Source organism: Dryobates pubescens, chromosome 23 (genome assembly GCF_014839835.1).
Source record: "Dryobates pubescens isolate bDryPub1 chromosome 23, bDryPub1.pri, whole genome shotgun sequence".
Lineage (NCBI taxonomy): Eukaryota > Metazoa > Chordata > Aves > Piciformes > Picidae > Dryobates > Dryobates pubescens.
Genome location: NC_071634.1, coordinates 1,036,141 through 1,060,056, shown reverse-complemented (window position 1 = coordinate 1,060,056; position 23,916 = coordinate 1,036,141). Strand labels below are relative to the sequence as shown.

Below are 23,916 nucleotides of genomic sequence, written 5' to 3'. Positions count from 1 at the left end.
CTGGTTGGGGTTGCAAGGGACCTCTGCAGGTAATCTAATCCAACCTCCCTGCTGATGCAGGTTTGCCTTTAGCAGGTTGCCCAGGACCACACCCAGATGGGTTTAGAATGTCTCCAGAGGAGACTCCATCACCTCTCTGGGCAGCCTGCTCCAGGGCTCCAGCAGCCTCACACCAGAGCAGCTTTTCCTCATGTACAGACAGACCCTGAACACTTTCACCTGCAATATGTTTTCCTTTCTGCTATCCAAAGCTTTTGACTCCCTTTCAATTCCCAAGCTCCCTGACCAGCAGCAGCTGGCTCAGCTCTAGACCTAATTTTCCTCTATTTTCCCATTCTGCCTGGTGATGAACTTTTAGGTTGGAGTCCAAGGCAACTTCTGTGGGCTTTTTGAAATGAAAACCTGTCCTTGTGTTGCCTAACAGGGGTTAAACATAAGGAAAAACTTTGTTCCTGTGAGGCTGCTGGAGCCTGGAGCAGGCTGCCCAGAGAGGCTGTGGAGTCTCCTGCTCTGGAGCCTTCCCAACCCCCCCAGATGTGTTCTGTGTGCCCTGCTCTGGGTGCCCTGCTCTGGCAGGGGCTTGGACTGGGTGAGCTCTGGAGGTCCCTTCCAACCCCTCCCATTCTGTGCTTCTGTGATCCTGTTAGCTGGCCTTGCAAGGTGGGCTCAGGTTGGTGTTGTGCTCTCATTTGTTACAGGGCACTGGGCAGGCTTCTGCCAAATCCTGGCTGCTTCTGTTGAGTGTCCCTCAGCTGAGGAGCCACCCTCACAGAGACACACACAGAGGCCCTGATGGGGGAGACACAGTCACCTCTGGTGTTGGACACTGCAGGCCATCCCATACCTTGCTTTCCCCTGCCTTCACTGCCAGCATCAGGTCGTCCTTGATGCGCTTCTGGCAGTGCTCGCAGGTGCAGTCGAAGTAGTACTGCTTCCGCAGCTGCCGGCGCCGCTCCTCGCTCAGGCTCAGGAAGTCCACGTAGGAAACACTCAGCTCCTCCCCTGCAGAAATCTTGCTCAGTGCCCTCAGCTCGATCCTGGGAGCAAAGGAGACAAGAGGTGGGCTTGGAGAAGCAGCAGCAGCAGAGGGGCAGCCGCAGAGCCGTCGTCAGGGACGAGGCCTGGGAGCCGCCCTGGCTGGCAGCGCTGAGCCTCTGCCCTGAGCTACTGCTGTGGCTCTTCAAGGAGGCAGTGTGCAGACAGTTGACTGAGCACAGGGTAACACCATGGCCACACTGGCTTCTCCTGCCCCTCTGTGACCCCCTGGCAAGGATACTTATGGGTCACAACTACCACCAGATTACAGCTCCACTGCTTTACCCAGGTGGGGGCTGCACCTAGACCTATTCTTATGTGCAGGGGATTTCAGCAGAGGAAAGCTCTGGGACCAGGGCTACCCCAGGAGCCTTGCACAATGCTGAGCTTCACCTCTGGGGCTTTTTTTAGGTACTGCTTTGCATGCTACCCACCCCCCCTGGCTAGGCTCCCAGCTCTGAGCCATCTGCTTTCAGTATCATTTTCACTGTGAAAAGTGAAGGCACATTCCCTCTGGTTGCTGGGCAGGAGATGCCCTCAGCCTGTTCATGAAGGCCTAGAAACAGCTCTCTGGGAACTGTCTGCTTGTTCTACAGCCCTCTGGGTCTGATAGTGCTAATATTAAGCAAAAGGAAACTGCATGTCCCTGTTGCTAAACCACAGTCCCCAGCACATGCTTAACAGCAGGCTTTTGGAGAGCCAGGTCCCTGCCTTTCTGGCATGGCCTTCCCTGCAAGGGGTCTTCAAATAACACTCAGAACTATTCCCTTGATGTTTCACTTCAGCTCCCAGTTACCCTGAGCCATCTCCCTGTTACCCTGCCCGGGGAGGTGGTGGAGTCACCAGCACTGGAGGTGTTCAGGAGACTTGATGGGGTGCTTGGTGCCATGGGTTAGTTGATGAGGTGGTGTTGGATTGGTTGATGGGTTGGACATGGTGATCTTGAAGGTCTCTTCCAACCTGGTTTATTTTATTCTATCCTATCCTATCCTATCCTATCCTATCCTATCCTATCCTATCCTATCCTATTCTCCCAGCTACCCTGGGCCATCTTCCAGTTGCATAGGCTGAAGGAACACAACTGGCTGAAGAACTTGGCCAGAGAAGGCAAAAGTTCCATCAAACACCAGCTGTGAGGTGATGTTTCTCTGCCCACCTATCCCCACCTGCCAGTGACTCTGCTCATGGTTAGAATTCATTCCCTGCCCCTGAGACCTCTGGCCTTGGGCTCTGTGCTCAGAGCAGTTGGTTGGTTAAGCACAGGTCTGCAGGAAGCCAAAGGTACTAGTCAGCAAAGTGGGGCTAGTCCTTCTTTCTGAGCTCCCACCTTGCTGTCCTTGTCACCCTGCTGCCCTTGTCACCCTGCTGCCCTTTGTCACCCTGCTGCCCTTGTCACCCTGCTGCCCTTTGTCACCCTGCTGCCCTTTGTCACCCTGCTGCCCTTTGTCACCCTGCTGCCCTTTTGTCACCCTGCTGCCTGCTACCTCACTGCTGGGGCTCCCTGCCCACGAGCAGCCTGCCTGGATGGCTCTGCTGAGCTCAGCAGCATGATTGCTGTACACCCCTTCTACAAGGTGGGCCTGGGGACACCTCCTGGCTCCCACCTGAACACAGTGGGTTTAGGATGGACCCAGTGATGGGCACCAAAGGCACAGGTGGCATAGAACCCAAAGGCCTCAGGAGGTGCACTTAACAATAAGCCTTACGAGGAGGACAAGACTTTGTGTGTGTGAATCCAGTCCTGCAGGCATTCTAACTCCCCTAGAACTCCTACCACAAACTCAGCACCAAGGGCACAGCTCAGAGCCTTTCATCTGTGCTAAAGCTGCTGTGGAAACTACTGTCCAGGGCTGGCCTTGACCATCCCTGGGTGTTACACAACATCAGCAGCACGTTGCATACAGAAGTGATCACTGCACATGCCATGGGCACAAAGGGCAGCTGTTAGCTGTGGTACAGCCACGGGGACGTGCCAGCCAAGAGAGGGTGCAAGCCTCACTCCAGGAGAGTGTGCCTGGAAAGAGCAATTCCCTTAGGAATGGTTGACACAGAGACATTCCTGTTCACACTTCACAGGATCCTTGTTAGAGTCATGCAACCACAGCAGCAAACCCAAGCCCCTGACTTTTCTGATGCCCCTGAGAGCCTAAGCACCACAGGTATATTTTAAGCACCCAGGCCTTGTGTGGAGGGCATTGTTGGGGATAAGCCTGGGAACACATGGCATAGCTGAAATGCTGTACTTAAAGAGACACTGCCAGCTGCCAGCTTCTTTCCCCATTGTCTGCCCCAGCACCCAGGACCTTGAAAGACATAGAGCCTGACAGCCAGAACTCAACCTGCCCCAAAATAGCAACTCTCATCAGAACTGAAGCTCTTTTGTCCCCTTTAATGGTCCTGTCTGTAAGGCACCCAGGAAGTGCCAGTGGTGAAGAGGAGCACCTCACATCTGACCTGTGCTTGCTTGAAATGCACATTTGAAGACAAGAGAGTCCCTTTAGCAGGGCTGGCTGTAGCACACCAAGCACAGTCAGCTGTGCAGAGAGCTGGGGGGGGTCAGCATCTGTTTGCATGATTTCTGCCTTTGGATCAGGCAGCAGTGGCATCATGAAAAGGTAAAACATTCATCAGGTGTTATGATACAAAGAGGATGAAGCCTTCAGCTCCTGTGCTGCTGCTGCAGGCGCTCAGCAGGCAGGACTGGTGGCAGAGGAGAGTCAGCTCTTTAGTATGTCAGTAACACACTCATTGCTCATCCCCCGACGACCATGGGGTTTATTTTGGGCTGTCTAAGCTTAGCAAGACCTTGTGGTGACTTTCATGCTCTTGCCATAATCAGGGGAGGAGAAATGAGATGTGAAAAGGGGGAATACTGACAGGGAAGAAGCCAAAGGAGAGGGTGGGAAGGCAGAGAAGGGCTTGGCTGAGGGCAGACAGTCAGAGGATTACAACTACTGATTTAAGGTGCTACAAAGTGCAGAGTTAAGTGAGGTTTGGGTTTAGTGGGGCTTTAGACAGGGCAGGAGGGGAACTTTGGCAAGGGGGGAAAGTGAAGTTTTCTGCAAACAGAGGGAGCCCCTTGGGTTGTTTTTCCATTAAACAAGGGGCATGAGGGGAAGAGGGCAAGAGGGGAGAAGGATGCTTTCAAGACCAACCCACCTCATCTGTGTGTGGAACATTGACCTTACAGCCTCATGACTGAAAGACAAAACAAACATCTGCAGTTTACACAGGTAGAAGTACAACAACAAACAGATGGGCACAGGGGGCAGGGCATGGTCCTGCTGGGAGGCAAGGGCCTTCCCTCTGCCTGGCTCCTGTGTGAGAGCTTTGCTTTGGCCATCAAACACAGCCTGGGACGGACATCAGCCTGGGATACCAGCAACAAGGGCTCTGCTCTCTGGGATGGGTCCTCAAGTCCAACACTGTGCCTCGAGCGCTGGTAGAGAGCAGAGTCCCCACAACAGAGGCTCACCAGCTTCCATAGCAAGAGAAGAAACCTCCCCAGACTTTTATCAGGCCAATAACCAGCTGCTCAGGGGCAAAGTCAGGGGCAGGATACATGTGGGAGGTTCGAGCTGCTGCCAGGCAACAACAAAATGCCCTTCCACTACTTACCACCCACAAACTCAGACTTGAGGCTTGCTATCACTGCTGGTTACCTTCTCCACTTCCCAGGCTGGTTGGGGAGCTTTCCATCATTCCATCACAGATCTGATGCAGAGCAATTGGATAGCAGAGCACAGACTCCAATCTGACTTTGGGTCAGCCCCTGCTGCTCTCCAAGGTAATCACTCTAAAGCAGTTTCATTTCCTCTTTGCTCCTTATCAGCTGCTTGACAAACACTGGCACAGCTTAGCAGGCAAACCCAGCAGGGATAACTGCAGGCCTCAAGCAATGTTAGTTACAGAAGGGGAGAGGACTGGGGTACCTTACACCACTAAAGTTTGGTGAATATGGAAAATGGAGATGAAATACTGTGGCTGTGCAGTGTGAGGCAAGCAGCTTCCCAGCTGATGTCTTGCACATGATGCAACTTGCAGGATCAGCAGCAGTTTCCACCTCTTGAGGCTGGGAGGGCAGAGCATCCCCCACACTGCAGAGGGCAGAGCATCCCCCACACTGCAGAGGGCAGAGCATCCCCCCCACTGCAGAGGGCAGAGCATCCCCCCCACTGCAGAGGGCAGAGCATCCCCCCCACTGCAGAGGGCAGAGCATCCCCCCCACTGCAGAGGGCAGAGCATCCCCCCCACTGCAGAGGGCAGAGCATCCCCCCCACTGCAGAGGGCAGAGCATCCCCACTGCTGGCTGGTTGCAGCAGCCTCCACTCCCTCTGCTGCTGAAGCATCCCTGCACTTCCTGCTTCATCTCTTTCTACCCCAAGTGTCCTGCAGAAGTTTTCTTTTATCACAGATTACTACAGAATGTTAGAGGCTGGAGAGGACCTCCAGAGCTGACCCAGCCCAACCCCCTGCCAGAGCAGGGCACCCAGGGCAGGGCACACAGAACACATCCAGGTGGGACTGGGAAGGCTCCAGAGGAGACTCCACAGCCTCTCTGGGCAGCCTGCTCCAGGCCTCCAGCAGTCTCACACCAGAGAAGTTTCTCCTCCTGTTGAGGTGGAACCTCCTGGCTTCCAGCTTGTCCCTGTTGTGCCTTGTGCTGTCACTGGCACCAGTTCTTACAGGACTTGGCTGGGAATGGGCAATGCCCAGTGGCTTAGGCCATCACCTGCCTGGGTTTGTAGGTGACAGTCCGAGTTGTCACTAAGGGTTAATCAGCATCTAGTGGGGCTGGCACTCCCTGAGAGGAGCTGTGCCAGGGTGGTCACAAACACAGCAGCAGAGGACAATCCACAGCTGAATCCAAGCTGTGCTTGTGGAAAGCCCTTGGGCTGTGGACTTGGTGCAATGGTTATGAACTGTGACTGTTCCCAGGCTGTGTACCAGAAGGCATGGATGGGAGGGGTGATGCAGGCAGCTGCTTAGACCTTTATCCACCTGCTCTGAGCCTGCTTTCAAAACTCACAGAAAACAGGAAACAGCTCCTTGGTGGTGCAGCAGGTTTGGGGTCAGACACTGAGTGTTTGTTTAGTGCACCAAGTAATAGTTTTTGAAGCAAGAACAATGAGAGAGGACACAGTTCCTCTGTAGAGAGTCCTGATACCTGTGTTCTGAGCTAGAGAAGCAGAGTGAGCAGGTTTCTGGGGCAGGGATCTGGAAGTGTGGGGGTAGCAGAGGCTGCTGAGCTGCCTGTTTGGATGCATCCTTCACTCACTTGCCGTTGTTGAAGATGACAGTGCAGTTGGGCCAGCAGTCGTGGTTAGCCTGGCACAGGTTGGGGAAGATTCCCACACCAACAGCCTGCAGTCCTCTCTGGTCACTGAGGGTAAAGCCATTGCAGCTGATCTAGTCCCAAAACACAGGCAGGAAGAAGCATTAAAGGAGACAAAAGCTGAACTCAGTTGCCACCAATGCTCCAGAAGCAGCATCCCCACAAGCTGTAGGGAGACAGAGCTGCCTGCAAGAGCACAGAATCACAGATGGTGAGGCTTGGAAGGCACCTCAGAAGATCCTCCAGTCCAACCCCCTGCCAGAGCAGGATCACCTGGAATAAATCACACAGGATCAGTGTCCAGGCAGCTTTTGAATGGCTGCAGAGGAGGAGACTCCACAACCCCTTCTGGGCAGCCTGCTCCAGGGCTCAGCACCCTCACAGTTTTTCCTTATGTTTGCATGGAACCTCCTGGGCTCCTTTTGTGCCCTTTGTCCCTTGTCCTGTCACTGGGCACCACTGAGAGGAGCCTGGCTCCAGCCTCCTGACACTGCCCTTTAGCTGTTTAGAAGCATTGCTGAGAACCCCTCCCAAGCTGCTCCTCTCCAGGCCAAAGAGCCCCAGGTCTCCCAGGCTCTCCTTGCAAGGCAGATGTTCCAGTCCCCTCAGCAGCCTGCTGGCTCTCTCCTGGACTCTCTCCAGCAGTTCCTTGTCCTTCTTGAACTGGGAGCCCAGAATTGGACCCAGTACTGTAGATGAGGTCTCACTAGGACAGAGCAGAGGGGGAGAAGAACCCCCCTCAGCTTGCTGGGCACACTCTTCTTGGTGGGCCCCAGGGAGCCATTGGGATTCCTGTCCACAAGGTCTCATTGTTGGCTCCTGTAGTCCAACAGGGCTGCTTTCCCCTCACCTGTACTGACACATGGGGTTGCTGCTCCCCAAGTGCAGTACTCTAGACTTGCCCTTGCTGAGGGCAGCTCTCCAGCCTGACCATTGCAGAAGGTCATTGCAGAAACAAGAACTGTAGCTGGGATACAACAGCAGAAGAGAAGCAATGCAGGACTCGAGCAGAGCAGAGCTGAGGAAATGCTGCACAGCAGCTGCTGCACCTGGGATGGCTGAAATAAAGCTGGGTTGACCAGGGACTGGTTTGCTTGTATTTGCTTCCTGCAAGCAATTCAGAAGAAGGTCGCAGGACAGTGAATTGGAGGCAATCCCAGCAGAGCATAGGCAGAAAGCAAAGTTCCTGCAGGTGCCAGTTAGAAATGAAGCTCGAGAGCTGCATTCAGCCTGCTCACCGTTGCTGGATAGTCCCAGCTGACAACAATCACTCACTGCAGGTTGTTAGGAGTCCCAGACAGTGCCCAGGGTGACTGCTTCTGCAGGACAGGACCAAGCCTGGATTCTGAGTTCCTCTCTGGTACATTATTACCACATAGGAGCAGAGCAGGTTTCAGTTCCAAACATAGCCAAAGGAAGTATTTGCAAAGGGGAAATGCAATTGGCTATACCAAAGGAGAATTAAGTCAGCTGTTCATTAGCTCACTCTGGTAATAGTTTTGGTTCCTTTCATAACTGATTCTGTACTTTGTCTGTACTCCCTTACTTCTGCATGGACAAACCATGCCAGTCACTAGCACACAGGTCTCTGCACCCCCTGGACTGGATTGTCTTTGGGGGGTGGGTGCCACAGGATGCTCTGTCCCTTCTCTGCTCCAGGGCTGGCAAAGCAAACTTCTCCACCACATCAGCTACAGCAGATTGTGCATCTGCCCTCAGCTCCCCCTGGCCCCTAGGGCAGTGCTACTGGCTGAGGGGGCACTGCAGCCTGGGATGGACTGACCTGTACTGGGGCTGGGGGCCTGGAGCAGCTCAGCCTCAGCTGGCTCCTGGAGTTTCCTTCCCTACTGAGAATAAAATGTGTGGTTAATGAGAAAGCAGTGGATGTTATCAAATCTGGTTGGTGTATTGGACCTGGTATTGCATTCTATATACATGTATATACATGTGTATATATCATGCATTGACTAACCAGTTCTGATCCATCCAAATGTAACACACAAATCCTTCTATGTATGTTCTGGGGTCCCCAGCACAAGAAGGTCATGGAACTGTTGGAGAGGGTCCAGAGGAGGCCGTGAAGATGATCAGAGGGCTGCAGAACCTCCCCTAAGAGGACAGGCTGGGACTGTTGGGGTTGTTCAGCCTGGAGAAGAGAAGGCTCCAGAGAGCCCTCAGAGCAGCCTTCCAGTACCTGAAGGGCTCCAGGAGAGCTGGGGAGGGACTTGTGACAAGGGCTGAGAGTGACAGAACAAGAGACACTGGCTTTGAGCTGGGAGAGGACAGATTGAGACTGGAGATGAGGGAGAAATTCTTGGCAGTGAGGGTGGGGAGACTCTGGCACAGGTTGCCCAGGGAGGCTGTGGCTGCCTCCTCCTTGGAGGTGTTCATGGCCAGGATGGATGAGGCCTTGAGCAGCCTGTGCTGGTGGGAGGTGTCCCTGCCCATGGCAGGGGGCTGGAACTGGATGAGCTTTGAGGTCCCTTCCAACCCAAACCATTCTAGGAATCTAGGAATGCTCACTGAAAACCACATTTCAACTGGTTTACTCATCTCTGCCAGAGGCAGAGAGAGGCCCAGTGAGACCTGGCTAAGAGTGCAGCACCCATGGCCCAGAGAGCCTCTTGCTGCATGTTTAGCCAGACAACAGGTTCCAGACCTTGCCCTTGCCCTGCCTCAGTTCCCAGTGCCTGCACAGAAGCTCTGCTCAAGCTGCCTGGGCTGCTGTGGCCTCCCCCCATGCTCAGCTCGGGCTGGTTGGGGATTGCCTCCAGGAAGCTGGCGCTGGAATCAGCCCCCCCATCCCAGCCCCCCCCAGCATACCACTCCAAATATGTGGGAGATGAACTGGATGCCAAACTGCTGGCTCTGGGGTGGCCAGAACTCCAGGAAGCTCTCCACATCCACACGCAGCTCCTTCTTCTCCTCCTCGCTGAAGCTCTCCACATGGTTCTGCAGGTCGTCGATGGAGACCAGGCAGCCCTCTGCCAGCCCACTGCCTTCCCTCTCCAGCCTCCAGAGGATGCGGGCAGCCAGCCTGCAAGAGAGCCCAGCTGGCAGCCCCTGCAGCACCCATGGCAGCCTGGGCAGCACAGAGCCCAGCTGGCAGCCCCTGCAGCACCCATGGCAGCCTGGGCAGCACAGAGCCCAGCTGGCAGCCCCTGCAGCACCCATGGCAGCCTGGGCAGCACAGAGCCCAGCTGGCAGCCCCTGCAGCACCCATGGCAGCCTGGGCAGCACAGAGCCCAGCTGGCAGCCCCTGCAGCACCCATGGCAGCCTGGGCAGCACAGAGCCCAGCTGGCAGCCCCTGCAGCACCCATGGCAGCCTGGGCAGCACAGAGCCCAGCTGGCAGCCCCTGCAGCACCCATGGCAGCCTGGGCAGCACAGAGCCCAGCTGGCAGCCCCTGCAGCACCCATGGCAGCCTGGGCAGCATAGAGCCCAGCTGGCAGCCCCTGCAGCACCCATGGCAGCCTGGGCAGCACAGAGCCCAGCTGGCAGCCCCTGCAGCACCCATGGCAGCCTGGGCAGCACAGAGCCCAGCTGGCAGCCCCTGCAGCACCCATGGCAGCCTGGGCAGCACAGAGCCCAGCTGGCAGCCCCTGCAGCACCCATGGCAGCCTGGGCAGCACAGAGCCCAGCTGGCAGCCCCTGCAGCACCCATGGCAGCCTGGGCAGCACAGAGCCCAGCTGGCAGCCCCTGCACCACCCATGGCAGCCTGGGCAGCACAGAGCCCAGCTGGCAGCCCCTGCAGCACCCATGGCAGCCTGGGCAGCACAGAGCCCAGCTGGCAGCCCCTGCAGCACCCATGGCAGCCTGGGCAGCACAGAGCCCAGCTGGCAGCCCCTGCAGTACCCATGGCAGCGAGAGGGACGGAGGGAGCATCAGCACTCATTTCATGGGTGGGAGATGTGTGTAGACAGACAGACCGAGACAGGCTCAGCACCAGCCAGCAGAGGGCTGGCCACCATCCCTGGGCTTTAGAGGGAAAGGGAGATGCAGAGGTTTGCCCTGGCAACGAAGTTCTCATCTGGGGAAGCGCCCCAGAGCCTTACTGCCCAGCCTGCAGCCTTTTCCTTTCCCTGCAGATTGCTCTCTTTTCTCATGATGGAGCTAGGCTACCAATCCAATATATCCTGTAGACAGAGTGGAGAAGAGACCACCTCCTCTGCTGCTTTTCTACCTACTTCCCGTTTTCCTGCCCCTCCTAAGCCCCCCGGGCAGGTTGGCCTCATCCCATTCAGCTGCAGCAAAGGGTTTGGGTTCCCACACCAGAGGAAGTGCAGAAGCAGAAGCCCTGCGCACCCTGCACGACCTGCAGCTCCCCATTCCCTCAGCTCAGGGATGCTCCTGCTCTTTCCCAAACCACATCCCACCTCCAACGCCCCGCTCCCTGCCCCCCGCCCGCCCGGCAGGCCGTGCCGTGCCGTGCCGTGCCGGGCCGTGCCGGGCCGTGCCGGGCCGGGCCGTGCCGTGCCGTGCCGGGCCGGGCCGTGGCGGGCCGTGCCGTGCCGTGCCGTGCCGGGCCGTGCCGTGCCGGGCCGTGGCGTGCCGGGCCGTGCCGGGCCGGGCCGGGCCGTGCCGTGGCGGGCCGTGGCGTGGCGGGCCGTGCCGTGCCGTGCCGTGCCGTGCTGTGCCGTGCCGGGCCGTGCCGTGCCGTGCCGGGCCGTGCCGGTCCATGCCGTGCCGTGCCGGGCCGTGCCGGGCCGTGCCGTGCCGTGCCGGGCCGTGGCGGGCCGGGCCGGGCCGGGCCGTGCCGTGCCGTGCCGTGCCGGGCCGGGCCGGGCCGGGCCGGGCCGTGCCGGGGCGGGCCGTGCCGTGCCGTGCCGGGCCGTGCCGTGCTCACCGGATGTTTTCGGAGGGCGCCGTGCCGTGCCGCTTGAGGGCGGCGCACTCCTGGCGGTGCTCCAGCCAGGCTGCGCGCTGGCAGGTGCGGTCGCAGTAGTGAGCGAACTTGCACTGGCCGCAGCGGTGCAGCCGCTCCTGCCGCTTGAAGCAGGTGTGGCAGATGACGTGGGTCAGGCTGCAAGGACAGAAGGACCCCGTGGCTTGTACCTGAGTGAAGGGCCAGGCCCACACACACAGTCACAGAGCACATCTGGCTGGAAGAGACCTCCAGGCTCACCCAGCCCAAGCCTCCCCCCAGCACTGCAGGCTCAGCACCAAGCCATGGCCCTAAGCACCAGCTCCACAGCTGCTGGAACACCCCCAGGGATGGGCACTGCAGCACTGCCCTGGGCAGCCTCTGCCAAGCTCTGAGAACCCTTCCAGGGCACAAAGATTTCCTGAGCTCCAGCCTGAGCCTCCCCTGGGGCAGCTTGGAACCATTGCCTCTGCTCCTGTCCCTTGCCACCAAGGAGCAGAGGCTGTGCCCCCTCCTCACTCCAACCTCCCTGCAGGGAGCTGCAGAGAGCAAGGAGGTCTCCCTCAGCCTCCTCTTCTCCAGCCTGAACACCCCCAGCTCCCTCAGCCCTCCTCTAGCCCAGGGGCTCCAGGCCCTTCTCCAGCCTGGCTGCCCTGCTCTGGACAGGCTCCAGCCCCTCAGTGTCCTTCCTGCAGGGAGGGCCCAGAGCTGAACACAGCACTCCAGCTGTGGCCTCCCCAGTGCTGAGCACAGGGGGATGGTCACCTCCTGTCCCTGCTGCCCACCCTGCTTCTGACCCAAGCCAGGAGGCCATTGGCTCCCTTGCCCCCCTGGGCACTGCTGGCTCCTGGTCAGTGGCTGCCAACCAACACCCCCAGGTCCCTCTCTGAATTGCAGCTTTCCAACCACACCTCCCCAGGTCTGTAGCTCCCCATGGGGTTGTTGTGGCCCAGGTGGAGGTTCTACCAGCTTTGTGCCCCAGGGTTCTACACCTCCCCAGACGCCAGACCCCTCAAGATTCTTTGGGAAGGCAAAGAAAAGCCCCAACCAGCTTAACGCCCCTGCAGTGCCCAGAGCTGCTGCTCTTCCCTTTGGCTGTGTCAGGACAAATTGTTTCAAGGAGGGCAGCAATAAGACATTGATCAGCTCTCAGCCCTCTTATCTGCAGCTCCTCCTCAGCACCCCTGCTGCTAACAGTTTGTTTGCTTTTCCTCTCTGGCCTGTGCTGGAATTCCAGCCACCCACTTGGCCAAGCAGAGCGCAGGTGCCTAAGGAGTTTGGGACTCAGGTGACCACAAAGAAGAATGCGAAGGCAAAGAGCCAGCCTGAGAGCTTCACCTGCCTGCCAAGCCTCTGAATTAGGCTGAAGTGTCCCCTCCCCAAGCACTATTCCTGGGTCTTGCATGGACAAGGTCACAAAATGGAGCAGCAACCACCAGCATGCCCAGGTCCTTAGGCACACACATGCTGGGGGTAGAGATGTACCCCAGCAAAGCAGAGGTGAGCCATCATGAAGATCAGAGTGGGAAATCCTGGGTTTGAGCTTCCATGGATTACAAACCAGCTTTGCCTGTCACTCCTTCACACCACTGGGCCAAAGGCAGAGCTGCACTGGCTGCACTGCACTTGGCAGTTGTGCCATGGTGCTGCAGATCATGTGAGGAAACCAAGGAAACTGCCTCCTTCAGGGTGGATCTTCCCAACACAGAGTGGTTCCTGCCTTCTCCTCCTTCCCTCAGCCACAGTAAGTGTCTCCTGGCAGCTCACCCTCAGGAGGCAGCAGCCCAGAGCCCAGCCCAGGTGGGCTTGGGGCCCTCCTTGTCACAGGGGTTGCAGGCAGACAGGTGCCATGGGTTGGTGAAGGGCTGCAGGGTCAGGGCAGGGGCCCAGCCAGTCAGCAGCCCAGGGATGGACAAGGAACACCAGACCACTGCAGAGAGGAAAGATGAACCCTCAAGAGCTTGCAGGAGCACTGTCTGGGCTAGGAGCTGATGAAGGCTGCGATGCCAGGGTTAGGGAGCAGCACTTGAGTCTGTGGACACCCTAAGAGTTTAATAATTGGTCTGCATGAGGCTGGCACACTGCTGAGCTGAGCACATCAATGAGTCAGGCTGGTCAGGGACACAGAATGTGCCACCCTCGAGACAAGGAACACAGTGCCTGGTGTGAGGATGAGGGCCCTGGAACTGCTTAGTCTGGAGCAGAGGAGGCTGAGGGAGACCTCCTTGCTCTCTGCAGCTCCCTGAGAGGAGGCTGCAGTGAGCTGGGGGTTGGGCTCTGCTCCCTAGTCTCAGGTGACAGAAGGAGAGGAACTGGCCTGGAATTGTGCCAGGGGAGGCTGAGGTTGGAGAGGAGGAAAAGTTTCTTTTCTGCAGGAGTGGTCAGGGCCTGGCAGAGGCTGCCCAGGGAGGTGGTGGAGTCCCCATGGCTGGAGGTGTTGCAGACCCCTGTGGCCAGGGCAGCTGGGGACAGTTTGATGGCCATGGTGGGGTTGGGTTGCTGGTTGCACTGGATGAGCTCAGAGGCCTTTTCCAACCCAAAACAATTCTATGATTCTATTCTATGTGCTCTGCCCTCAGAGCATGAAGTTCTCCCTGTTCAGTCTGGCATTAACTTTCTGCTCTTCAGGCCACCGAGAGCCTTCCCGCAGACAGCCCAGCGAGGCAGAGCTCCCTGCAGACGCTCTCTCTGATGTCACCAACACTAAGTGCAGCTCCTGGCTCTGCAGTTTAACCAGCTGAGAGGCTGCTGTGAGCCTGACAGTGATGGGGTAACTGGGAACAGCTTCCAAAAGGAGCAGGCTTCATCTTCAGGGGTCCCCAACAGGGTTTCCATGAAGCATCCTACCATTGTGTCTGTGTAACAGTAACTAAAGGGCCGTGGGGGAGGAATGTATCAAGAGGATACTGGTGAAGAAGTCTAACCTGACAGCCTCCATCCAAGAGTGACCAATGCTCACACCAAGGGGAAACCTCCCCCAGGTGCCCATTTCACATCTCCAGCTGTCTGCTCCTTCCTTGGGAAGGAGGGGGGAGACAAGCAGCTTTGGGACTTCCCCCTTGCTGATAGAGGGGCCCTGCCCTGCCGAGGCAGCAGGGAGGCAGTGCAGGGGCAGCAGGCAGTGCAGGGGCAGCAGGCAGGCAGTGCAGGGGCAGCAGGCAGTGCCGGGGCAGCAGGGAGGCAGTGCAGGGGCAGCAGGCAGTGCAGGGGCAGCAGGGAGGCAGTGCAGGGGCAGCAGGCAGGCAGTGCAGGGGCAGCAGGCAGTGCAGGGGCAGCAGGGAGGCAGTGCAGGGGCAGCAGGCAGTGCAGGGGCAGCAGGGAGGCAGTGCAGGGGCAGCAGGCAGGCAGTGCAGGGGCAGCAGGCAGGCAGTGCAGGGGCAACAGGCAGGCAGTGCAGGGGCAGCAGGGAGGCAGTGCCGGGGCAGCAGGGAGGCAGTGCAGGGGCAGCAGGGAGGCAGTGCCGGGGCAGCAGGCAGGCAGTGCAGGGGCAGCAGGGAGGCAGTGCCGGGGCAGCAGGGAGGCAGTGCAGGGGCAGCAGGCAGGCAGTGCCGGGGCAGCAGGGAGGCAGTGCCGGGGCAGCAGGGAGGCAGTGCAGGGGCAGCAGGCAGGCAGTGCCGGGGCAGCAGGGAGGCAGTGCCGGGGCAGCAGGGAGGCAGTGCAGGGGCAGCAGGGAGGCAGTGCCGGGGCAGCAGGCAGGCAGTGCAGGGGCAGCAGGGAGGCAGTGCCGGGGCAGCAGGGAGGCAGTGCAGGGGCAGCAGGCAGGCAGTGCAGGGGCAGCAGGCAGTGCCGGGGCAGCAGGCAGTGCCGGGGCAGCAGGCAGTGCAGGGGCAGCAGGGAGGCAGTGCAGGGGCAGCAGGGAGGCAGTGCAGGGGCAGCAGGGAGGCAGTGCAGGGGCAGCAGGCAGTGCCGGGGCAGCAGGGAGGCAGTGCCAGGGCAGCAGGGAGGCAGTGCCGGGGCAGCAGGCAGGCAGTGCAGGGGCAGCAGGCAGGCAGTGCAGGGGCAGCAGGGAGGCAGTGCCGGGGCAGCAGGCAGTGCCGGGGCAGCAGGCAGGCAGTGCAGGGGCAGCAGGGAGGCAGTGCCGGGGCAGCAGGCAGTGCCGGGGCAGCAGGCAGGCAGTGCAGGGGCAGCAGGCAGGCAGTGCCGGGGCAGCAGGGAGGCAGTGCCGGGGCAGCAGGGAGGCAGTGCAGGGGCAGCAGGGAGGCAGTGCCGGGGCAGCAGGGAGGCAGTGCAGGGGCAGCAGGCAGGCAGTGCAGGGGCAGCAGGGAGGCAGTGCCGGGTCAGCAGGCAGGCAGTGCAGGGGCAGCAGGCAGTGCAGGGGCAGCAGGCAGGCAGTGCCAGGGCAGCAGGCAGTGCCGGGGCAGCAGGGAGGCAGTGCCAGGGCAGCAGGGAGGCAGTGCAGGGGCAGCAGGGAGGCAGTGCAGGGGCAGCAGGGAGGCAGTGCCGGGGCAGCAGGCAGGCAGTGCAGGGGCAGCAGGCAGGCAGTGCCGGGGCAGCAGGGAGGCAGTGCCGGGGCAAGGGGCTGCAGCCAGCTGGCAGCAGCCAAGTGAGAGAGCTGGGCAGAAATGCGAGGCTGTGCTGTGTCAGCTGTCAGGTCAGCGGGGAGAGAGGTGCAGGGGAAACTGCGCTCCTTGTAAGGCAAAAGAGAGGCAGAGGGCTGCGAAAAGCCTCACGGCCGTGCCGTGCCGTGCCGTGCCGTGCCGTGCCAGGAAGCACCGGGAGGCACCGCCCCTGGGGCTCCCTCCTGCTCCTGCCTGGGGCTCCCTGCTGCACCTGCACACGCCGGGGGCAATCAGGAGGTGAGGAGGCAGGCAGTTTCCCCGCAAGGAGTGAGGAGTGGGAGGGGAATATTGAGCTTCAACAAGGCAAAGTGCAAGGTCCTGCTCCTGGGTTGGCACAACCCTTGGTACCAATCAAGGCTGGGAGAAGATGAGATTGAGAGCAGCCCTGCAGAGAAGGACTTGAGGGTGCCTGTGGAGGAGACGCTGGACAGGAGCCACCAAGATGATCAGAGGCTGGAGAACCTCCCCTGTGTATAACATTCACCCAAATAGGTGAAAGTTACACACTGGCATGTGTAGAGCCCTGGGACCATCTGTGAGGCCAGCAGGCAGCTGCAGCACCTCCCCTGTGGGGCCAGGCTGGGAGAGCTGGGGCTGTGCAGCCTGGAGAAGAGAAGGCTCCAGGGAGACCTCAGAGCTGCAGTTCAGTATCTGCAGGGGAGCTGCAGGCAGGCTGGGGAGGGACTGCTCAGAAGGGGCTGTGGGGATAGGCCCAGGGGCAGTGGTTTGAACCTGGAGCAGGGCAGAGTTAGGTTGGACCTGAGGAGGAAGCTCTGCACAGGGAGGCTGGGGAGACACTGGCACAGGCTGCCCAGGGATGGGGTTGAGGCTCTGTCCCTGGGGACACTGAAGCTCAGCCTGGCTGTGACCCTGGGCAGCCTGCTCCAGCTGGAGCTGTCCCTGCTGCCTGCAGGGGTTGGACAGGATGCCCTCGGAGGCTCCCTCCCAGCCCACTGCAATCTGTGCAGCTGCAAAACAGTGCAGCAAAGCCCAGCTCCTCAGAGGCTGGTGTCCCCCCAGCTCCTCAGAGGCTGGTGTCCCCCCAGCTCCTCAGAGGCTGGTCTCCCCCCAGCTCCTCAGAGGCTGGTGCCCCCCAGCTCCTCAGAGGCTGGTGTCCCCCCAGCTCCTCAGAGGCTGGTGTCCCTCCAGCTCCTCAGAGGCTGGTGTCCCTCCAGCTCCTCAGAGGCTGGTCTCCCCCAGCTCCTCAGAGGCTGGTGTCCCCCCAGCTCCTCAGAGGCTGGTCTCCCCCAGCTCCTCAGAGGCTGGTGCCCCCCAGCTCCTCAGAGGCTGGTCTCCCCCCAGCTCCTCAGAGGCTGGTGTCCCCCCAGCTCCTCAGAGGCTGGTCTCCCCCCAGCTCCTCAGAGGCTGGTGTCCCCCAGCTCCTCAGAGGCTGGTGTCCCCCCAGCTCCTCAGAGGCTGGTCTCCCCCCAGCTCCTCAGAGGCTGGTGCCCCCCAGCTCCTCAGAGGCTGGTGTCCCTCCAGCTCCTCAGAGGCTGGTGTCCCTCCAGCTCCTCAGAGGCTGGTGTCCCCCCAGCTCCTCAGAGGCTGGTCTCCCCCCAGCTCCTCAGAGGCTGGTGTCCCCCAGCTCCTCAGAGGCTGGTGTCCCCCCAGCTCCTCAGAGGCTGGTCTCCCCCCAGCTCCTCAGAGGCTGGTGCCCCCCAGCTCCTCAGAGGCTGGTGTCCCTCCAGCTCCTCAGAGGCTGGTGTCCCCCAGCTCCTCAGAGGCTGGTGTCCCCCCAGCTCCTCAGAGGCTGGTCTCCCCCCAGCTCCTCAGAGGCTGGTGCCCCCCAGCTCCTCAGAGGCTGGTGCCCCCCAGCTCCTCAGAGGCTGGCCATCTTCCACACATAGTGAGAGCTACTTTTGTTCACCCTGCCTCAGTGCAGGACCTTCATTAGCACAGTGATGCCTCCAGCCCACCAAAGCTCTGCCAGGTCAGGGATTTAGGACTGACCTGGAGGGGAGATGGCACTTCAGGACTCACTAAATTACTCTCTTGGGTGCCTCAGGTTTCCTTGGCTTCCAAGCACCTACTGAGCTGAGCTCTGGGGCTCATGAGCTCTGCTGTGACCTAGATGAGAAGCATGACTACAACTGATCTTGGATGCAGTCACAAAGGCAGTAGTGCAGTGTGCCAGCCAACAAATGCAGAAGGTGACAGAGCACTGTCAGCTAACCCCTGGCTCCTGCAAGCACAGCTCTCAGTGAAAGCAGAAGCAGCAAACAGCTCTTGTGACTGCTTGGCTTGGATCCAGATTAACTAAGATCTGTTGTTAGACCTGCCAGGATGGAGGGCTTAGACCTGCCACAGGAAGTGCATCTATCTCATCTCTGGGACACACATAACCCAAACATCATCTGCCAACAGTCTCCCATGCAGCACCCTCAGGACCTTGTTCACTGCTCAGGTGAGATGGCTGCAAAGGGCCAGAGCAGGATTCACATAATCACAGAATGTTAGAGGTTGGAAGGGACCTCAGGAGATCATCCAGGCCAACCCTCTGCCAGAGCAGGGTACCCAGGGGAGCTCACACAGAACACATCCAGGTGAGGCTGGAAAGGCTCCAGAGCAGGAGACTCCACAACCTCTCTGGGCAGCCTGCTCCAGGCTCCAGCAGCCTCACACCAGAGAAGTTTCTCCTCCTGTTGAGGTGGAACCTCCTGGCTTCCAGCTTGTCCCTGTTGGTCCTTGTGCTGTCCCTGGGCATTGAGTATTACTGAATAGACAATGGGGATGGGGAGAAGCTCACAAACTGTTTAACCTGAGTTTATTCCATTTTGTACATCACAGGTGACCCAACTCACACCTAAGTCCTGCTCCATATTGGCTAGCTGGGAATCTCTGTCCTCAACATCCTACAGAGGACAGCATAAGAAGAGGCCAAGATGGAGGCAAAGTCCAGCTGGCTATGAAAGCCAAGGCTCTAACACTACATTAAACACAAGAGCCTGAGGAAGGGCATCTTCTCTTGCAGCAGAGAGAGGGAAAGGAAGGTACTCAATAGCTGGCATCAACTGAGTATACCTGTAGTAGTGAATTATTAGCATGAGAATAGTTTTGCTCCTTTAGAAAGGGAGCTGGAGCTAAGCACAAAGGACAGCTCTGTCTAACATCTTTATCAGAGAGCTGGGTGAGGGCATTGAGGCAGTTTGCAGGTGACACCAGGTTGGGTGGCAGTGGTGATCTGCTGGAGGGTAGGGAGGCTCTGCAGAGGGACCTGGCCAGGCTGGATCCCTGGAGTGAGCTCAGTGGGATGAGGTTCAACAAGGCCAAGTGCTGGGTCCTGCACTTGGGTCACAACAACCCCAAGCAACACTCCAGACTTGGGGCAGAGTGAATGGAAAGCAGCCCAGTGGAAAAGGCTCTGGGGGTGCTGGTTGACAGCTGCTGAACGTGAGCCAGAGCGTGCCCAGGTGGCCAAGAAGGCCACCAGCATCCTGGCCTGCACCAAGAGCAGTGTGGCCAGCAGGAGTAGGGGCATGATGGTGTCCCTGTACCGGGCACTGGTGAGGCCACAGCTTGAGCTCTGGGTTCAGTTCTGGGCACCACAGTATGGGAAAGACATTGAGGTGCTGGAGGGTGTCCAGAGAAGAGCAGTGAGGCTGGGGAGGGGGCTGGAGGGCAGGTTGTATGAGGAGCAGCTGAGGGAGCTGGGGGTGTTTAGTGTGGTGAAGAGGAGGCTGAGGGAGACCTCATTGCTCTCTACAGCTCCCTGTGAGCACAGGCTGAGGGAGCTTGGGGGTCTTGAGCTTGGAGCCTGAGGGCTGCCCTCATTGCTGGTGATAAAGATGTGCAGGGCAGTGAGGGGAAGATGGAGTGAGGCTCTGCTCAGGGATGGCCAAGGACAGCACAAGGGGCACTGGGGGCAAGCTGGAGCAGAGGAGGTGCCAGGGGAACAGGAGGGAAAACTTTGTCGCTGTGAGGGTGCTGGAGCCTGGAGCAGGCTGCCCAGAGAGGCTGTGGAGTCTCCTGCTCTGGAGCCTTCCCAGCACCCCCTGGATGTGCTCTGTGTGCCCTGCTCTGGGTGCCCTGCTCTGGCAGGGGTTGGGCTAGATGAGCTCTGGAGCTCCCTTCCACCCCCTAACATTCTGTGATTCCATGAGCAGCACTGATGAGATCCCCCCTCAGCCTTCTCTTCTCCAGGCTGAAGAGATTCAAGCCCCTCAGCCTTTCTTCCTAACTGATGATCTTTGAGGTCTTTTCCAACCTTATTGATTCTATGATTCTATAAAAGATGTTCCAGTGCCCTAAACATCTTCAGAGCCCTTTGCTGTACCTCTCCAGCAGTTCCCTGTCCTTGAACTTGGGAGCCCAGAACCAGACTCAGAACTCCAGATGTGGCCTCACCAGGGCAGAGTAGAGGGGGAGGAGAACCTCCCTCCAGCCGCTGGCCACACTCTTACTGATGCCCCCAGGATGCCCTTGGCCTTCTTGGCCACAAGAGCACATTGCTGTCTCATGGCCATCCTGCTGTCCACCAGCATTCCCAAGTCTTTTCCCACAGAGCTGCTTCCCAGCAGGTCTCCCCTCACCTGCACTGCTGCAGGCTTGTCCCTCCCCACGGGAGGGTAAGACAGAAATTGGTTCCTTGTGTCTTATCTCTCAGGATGATTCACTGAGTTGAAGGGCAGAAGTGGGCTCCTATCAGCCACACAACTGAATGGTTTTCCTCTTTGAAACAACACCAGGAAGACAAATTCCTTTGCCCCAGACTTCAGTTCCTGGCTACACCAGTGGGGCTACAGCAGCATAGCAACACTGGCACAGGCTGCCCAGGGAGGCTGTGGCTGCCTCCTCCCTGGAGGTGTCCAAGGCCAGGCTGGATGAGGCCTTGAGCAGCCTGTGCTGGTGGCAGGGGGTTGGAACTGGATGAGCTTTGAGGTCCCTTCCAAGCCAAGCCATAAATCACTGTGTGAAAATGTAAATCTAGTCTGATGCAGGAGTGAAAGCAGACACTCACCTGCAGTGAGCTCAGTGGCTATGAATACAAAGACTCTTGAACAGAAACACTGTCACTGGCAAACCCCCACTGGCTGCCAGCAGAGAGGAATGACACTGCATGGTGCAGCTGGGAGGAGGCACACCTGAGTGCAGGAGGCTGGAACCCACTGCACAGAATCAGAGACTCACAGAGTCATTAAGCTAGGAAAATGCCTTTAAGATCCTTGAGTCCAACTGCAACCCAGCTACCATGGCCACTAAACCATGTCCTGAAGCACCACAGCTACAGCCTCTGGAACACCTCCAGGCTCGGGGACTCCACCACCTCCCTGGGCAGCCTCTGCCAGTCCCTGACCACTCTGCAGCAAAGACATTTTTCCTAATGTCCAGTTAAAACCTTCCCTGGCACAACTTCAGCCCCTTGCCTCTTGTTCTATCTCTGGTTACTTGGGAGCAGAGCCCAACCCCCAGCTCACTGCAGCCTCCTCTCAGGGAGCTGTAGAGAGCAATGAGGTCTCCCCCAGCCTTCTCTTCTCCACACCAAACACCCCCAGCTCCCTCAGCTGCTCCTCATACAACCTGCCCTCCAACCCCCTCCCCAGCCTCACTGCTCTTCTCTGGACACCCTCCTGCAGCTCACTGTCTCTCTTTCCACACACTATACGTTGTGGCTTCACCAAAGCCAGGCTGAGATTGCTATCCCTCGACCACACCAACTCCTAGCAGTTCCCTGCAGCGCAGCACGGGTCTGACTTGTGCAGCACTGAGCACACCCAGCTGCTCCTAACAGCTGACAGCACCAAGCACCTTGCAAGGACACATCCTGGAAGCAGATTGCACCATATGAAAGGTAAAAAGCTGACCTGAGCCCTGCAAACTGGATCTGTCTTTACCGAAGGACTTCTGACTCCCCTTCGTGCCCTTCCCTGACAGTGTCCAGGCACTTCCCAACTTCTCCCTGCCCAGCCGGGTGAAATTTTGCATCGAGATCGGTTTTGCTCTGTGTTTACAAAGTGCTTTTCTCTTACCTGTCAAAAACCACAGCTGCATAGGCTGGCTCTGCAAAGATGACATCCCCAGGCAAGAATTCCTTCTGGGCTTTCAAGCCCCTGCCTTTGCCTTCCGACGTGAACAGTTCGACCGACTCCATTCCCCCTTTGGTCATCCCAGGGACCCCGAGGCTTGGGAGGCGGTGAGCCAAGTGTCACTGTCACTCCTGTCAGCTTGGCCCTGCCCCGGGGCCTCGCTGATAAACGGCCTGGCCTGCCCCCACCCCCACCACACCGCTTCCCATAGAAGGGAAGGGAGAGAGCAGGAGAGGCAGGAGGCAAAGATCCCAGACCTGCGCCGGGGCTACTGCTTCACGAGGCACCCCCTGCGTGAAAGCCACCTTTGGAGCCGCTCCTCTCAGCCACAGCAGCTGTGTACATTCTGGCTGGGAGTAATTTATACTCTCCCATTGGAGAGGGAAGGTTTTCCCTTTGCAGGGTATTTTTAGCAGTCACATGCTTCTGTCTCTCAGGAAGCAACAGCTGAGAGTGGGCCGGGAGGGCTGCTATGGATAGTTCTGACCCTTCCACTGTCATCTGGCTTTTTCCAGAAGTTAAACAATGCTGCTTTATTTTTACCCTCCAGGGAAGGCCAGCGTGTTTAGAGGCAGGGATAACTGCAAAACACACACCCTGGGATGCTCAGCATCCTCCAGCATCACCAGAGCCTGGAAAAAGAGAGCCACCTCCTAAAGGCTGGCAGCTGTGGGTGCACAGAACGGCATGGAGGGAGGTGGAAGGACAGCAGCGGTTCGGTGTGGGCTGCGGAAGCAAGGACAGACTTGTACAGGCTGGGGTGCACTAAATCTCCTTGAAAGGGCACTGCACTTGAGAGCTCTCCCCACCTCCAGGGTTCAGTCCTGGAAGAGGTAGGGGAATCTGAGCCATGTGAGTGAAAAGGAGGGTCCACCAGACAGACTAAAGCTGTGAGAAGCCAGGCTTCGCTCTTTGCTCCCAGCAGCCAGTACAGGTTTGGGGACACAAGCTCACAGGCTGCCCAGAGAGGCTGTGGAGTCTCCTCCAGAGTCATTCCATATTCAGGGTGAAGCTGGACAGGGCTCTGGGCAGCCTGATCTAGTGGAGGATGTCCCTGCTGGGACTATTGGATGAGCATTGAGGTCCCTTCCAACCCAGTCCATTCTGTGATTCTATGACTGGATGATCTGCAGAGGTCCCTTTCAACCCTAGCAGTCTGTGACTCTGCCATTCTGTGAGATACAAGGGCAGGCCTGCATGTATAAGAGTGAACCTTGCTGTGCCAGTCAAACCCAGTCCAGATCATTGTCCAGCATCCTTCTATCACTTTGTGGGGCTGGTTCCTGCTACCACTAGCAAAGCTGATGCCATTTCCTCCTGATGTCTAAGCACTGCACAGGTGTCAATGCTTGCAAACCCTTTCACACACCTCTGTGTGCACAACCCCTGCCTGTTTGAACAGGGAAAGCAAGGTGCAGAGAAACGAAGAGGCTCATTCCTCTCCATCCCTGCACTGCAACAGAAATGCTTTCCCTTGCCTAGGCAGTGGGAAGCCTCATTGTGCTCAAGACAGCCATAGAACTGCTCAGTGTCTTGTGCTGAAGCTTCTGGCAGTTCTCCTTGCCTGCATGTGAAGTATGGTATGGGGCTCCAGCACTAACAGCCCGTGCTGCAGCTTGCCCGTGTGTGCCAAGCAGACACAACCCAACTCCACAGCTCCATGAATTCAGGGTGACAGGCTGTGCATGTGGCTATGAGCAACTGGCCCCAAACAACTCCTCCACCTCTTGGGAGAGGGGCCAGAGCTGACACAGAGCCATCAGCACAAACTTCCCAGCATTTACACTCTGCAGGGTAGGAAAGCCACTGCTGGCAATTAGCAGCTGCAGGGGATTGCAGCTTTAATTGCAATGCACTGCTGTCAGGATGCTGTTGTCTCGTCTGTTACCCATGTTTAGTTCTCCTGGCTGTGAGCACCTTCTGCATACATATGGTCCTCATACAACATGACCCCCAAACCCCTCACCATAACCTGCCCTCCAAACCCCTCCCCAGCCTCACTGCTCTTCTCTGGACACCCTGCAGCACCTCAATATCTTTCCCATACTGTGGCACTCAGAGCTGAACACGGTGCTCAAGCTGTGGCCTCACCAGAGCCA

The 23,916-nt window shown here is 58.3% G+C and overlaps 1 protein-coding gene across 2 annotated transcripts in view; it reads right to left on the bottom strand.

The window, feature by feature from the left end:
• Nucleotides 1–22,094, bottom strand: part of SMYD1 (SET and MYND domain containing 1) — a 32,738-nt gene extending 10,644 nt beyond the window's left edge. Inside the window, exons 1-6 of one of the 2 annotated variants that reach the window (XM_054172240.1) lie at nt 21,761–22,094; nt 11,218–11,394; nt 9,194–9,407; nt 6,314–6,444; nt 4,195–4,233; nt 845–1,037 (exon numbers count right to left, since the gene is read on the bottom strand). In XM_054172240.1, coding sequence (XP_054028215.1) covers nt 845–1,037; nt 4,195–4,233; nt 6,314–6,444; nt 9,194–9,407; nt 11,218–11,394; nt 21,761–21,897 — 891 coding nt within the window. In that variant the 5' untranslated portion in view covers nt 21,898–22,094. The remainder of the gene's footprint in view (nt 1–844; nt 1,038–4,194; nt 4,234–6,313; nt 6,445–9,193; nt 9,408–11,217; nt 11,395–21,760) is intronic. The other variant, XM_054172241.1, reaches the window with a different exon arrangement.
• Between the last annotated feature and the right edge of the window lie 1,822 nt (nt 22,095–23,916).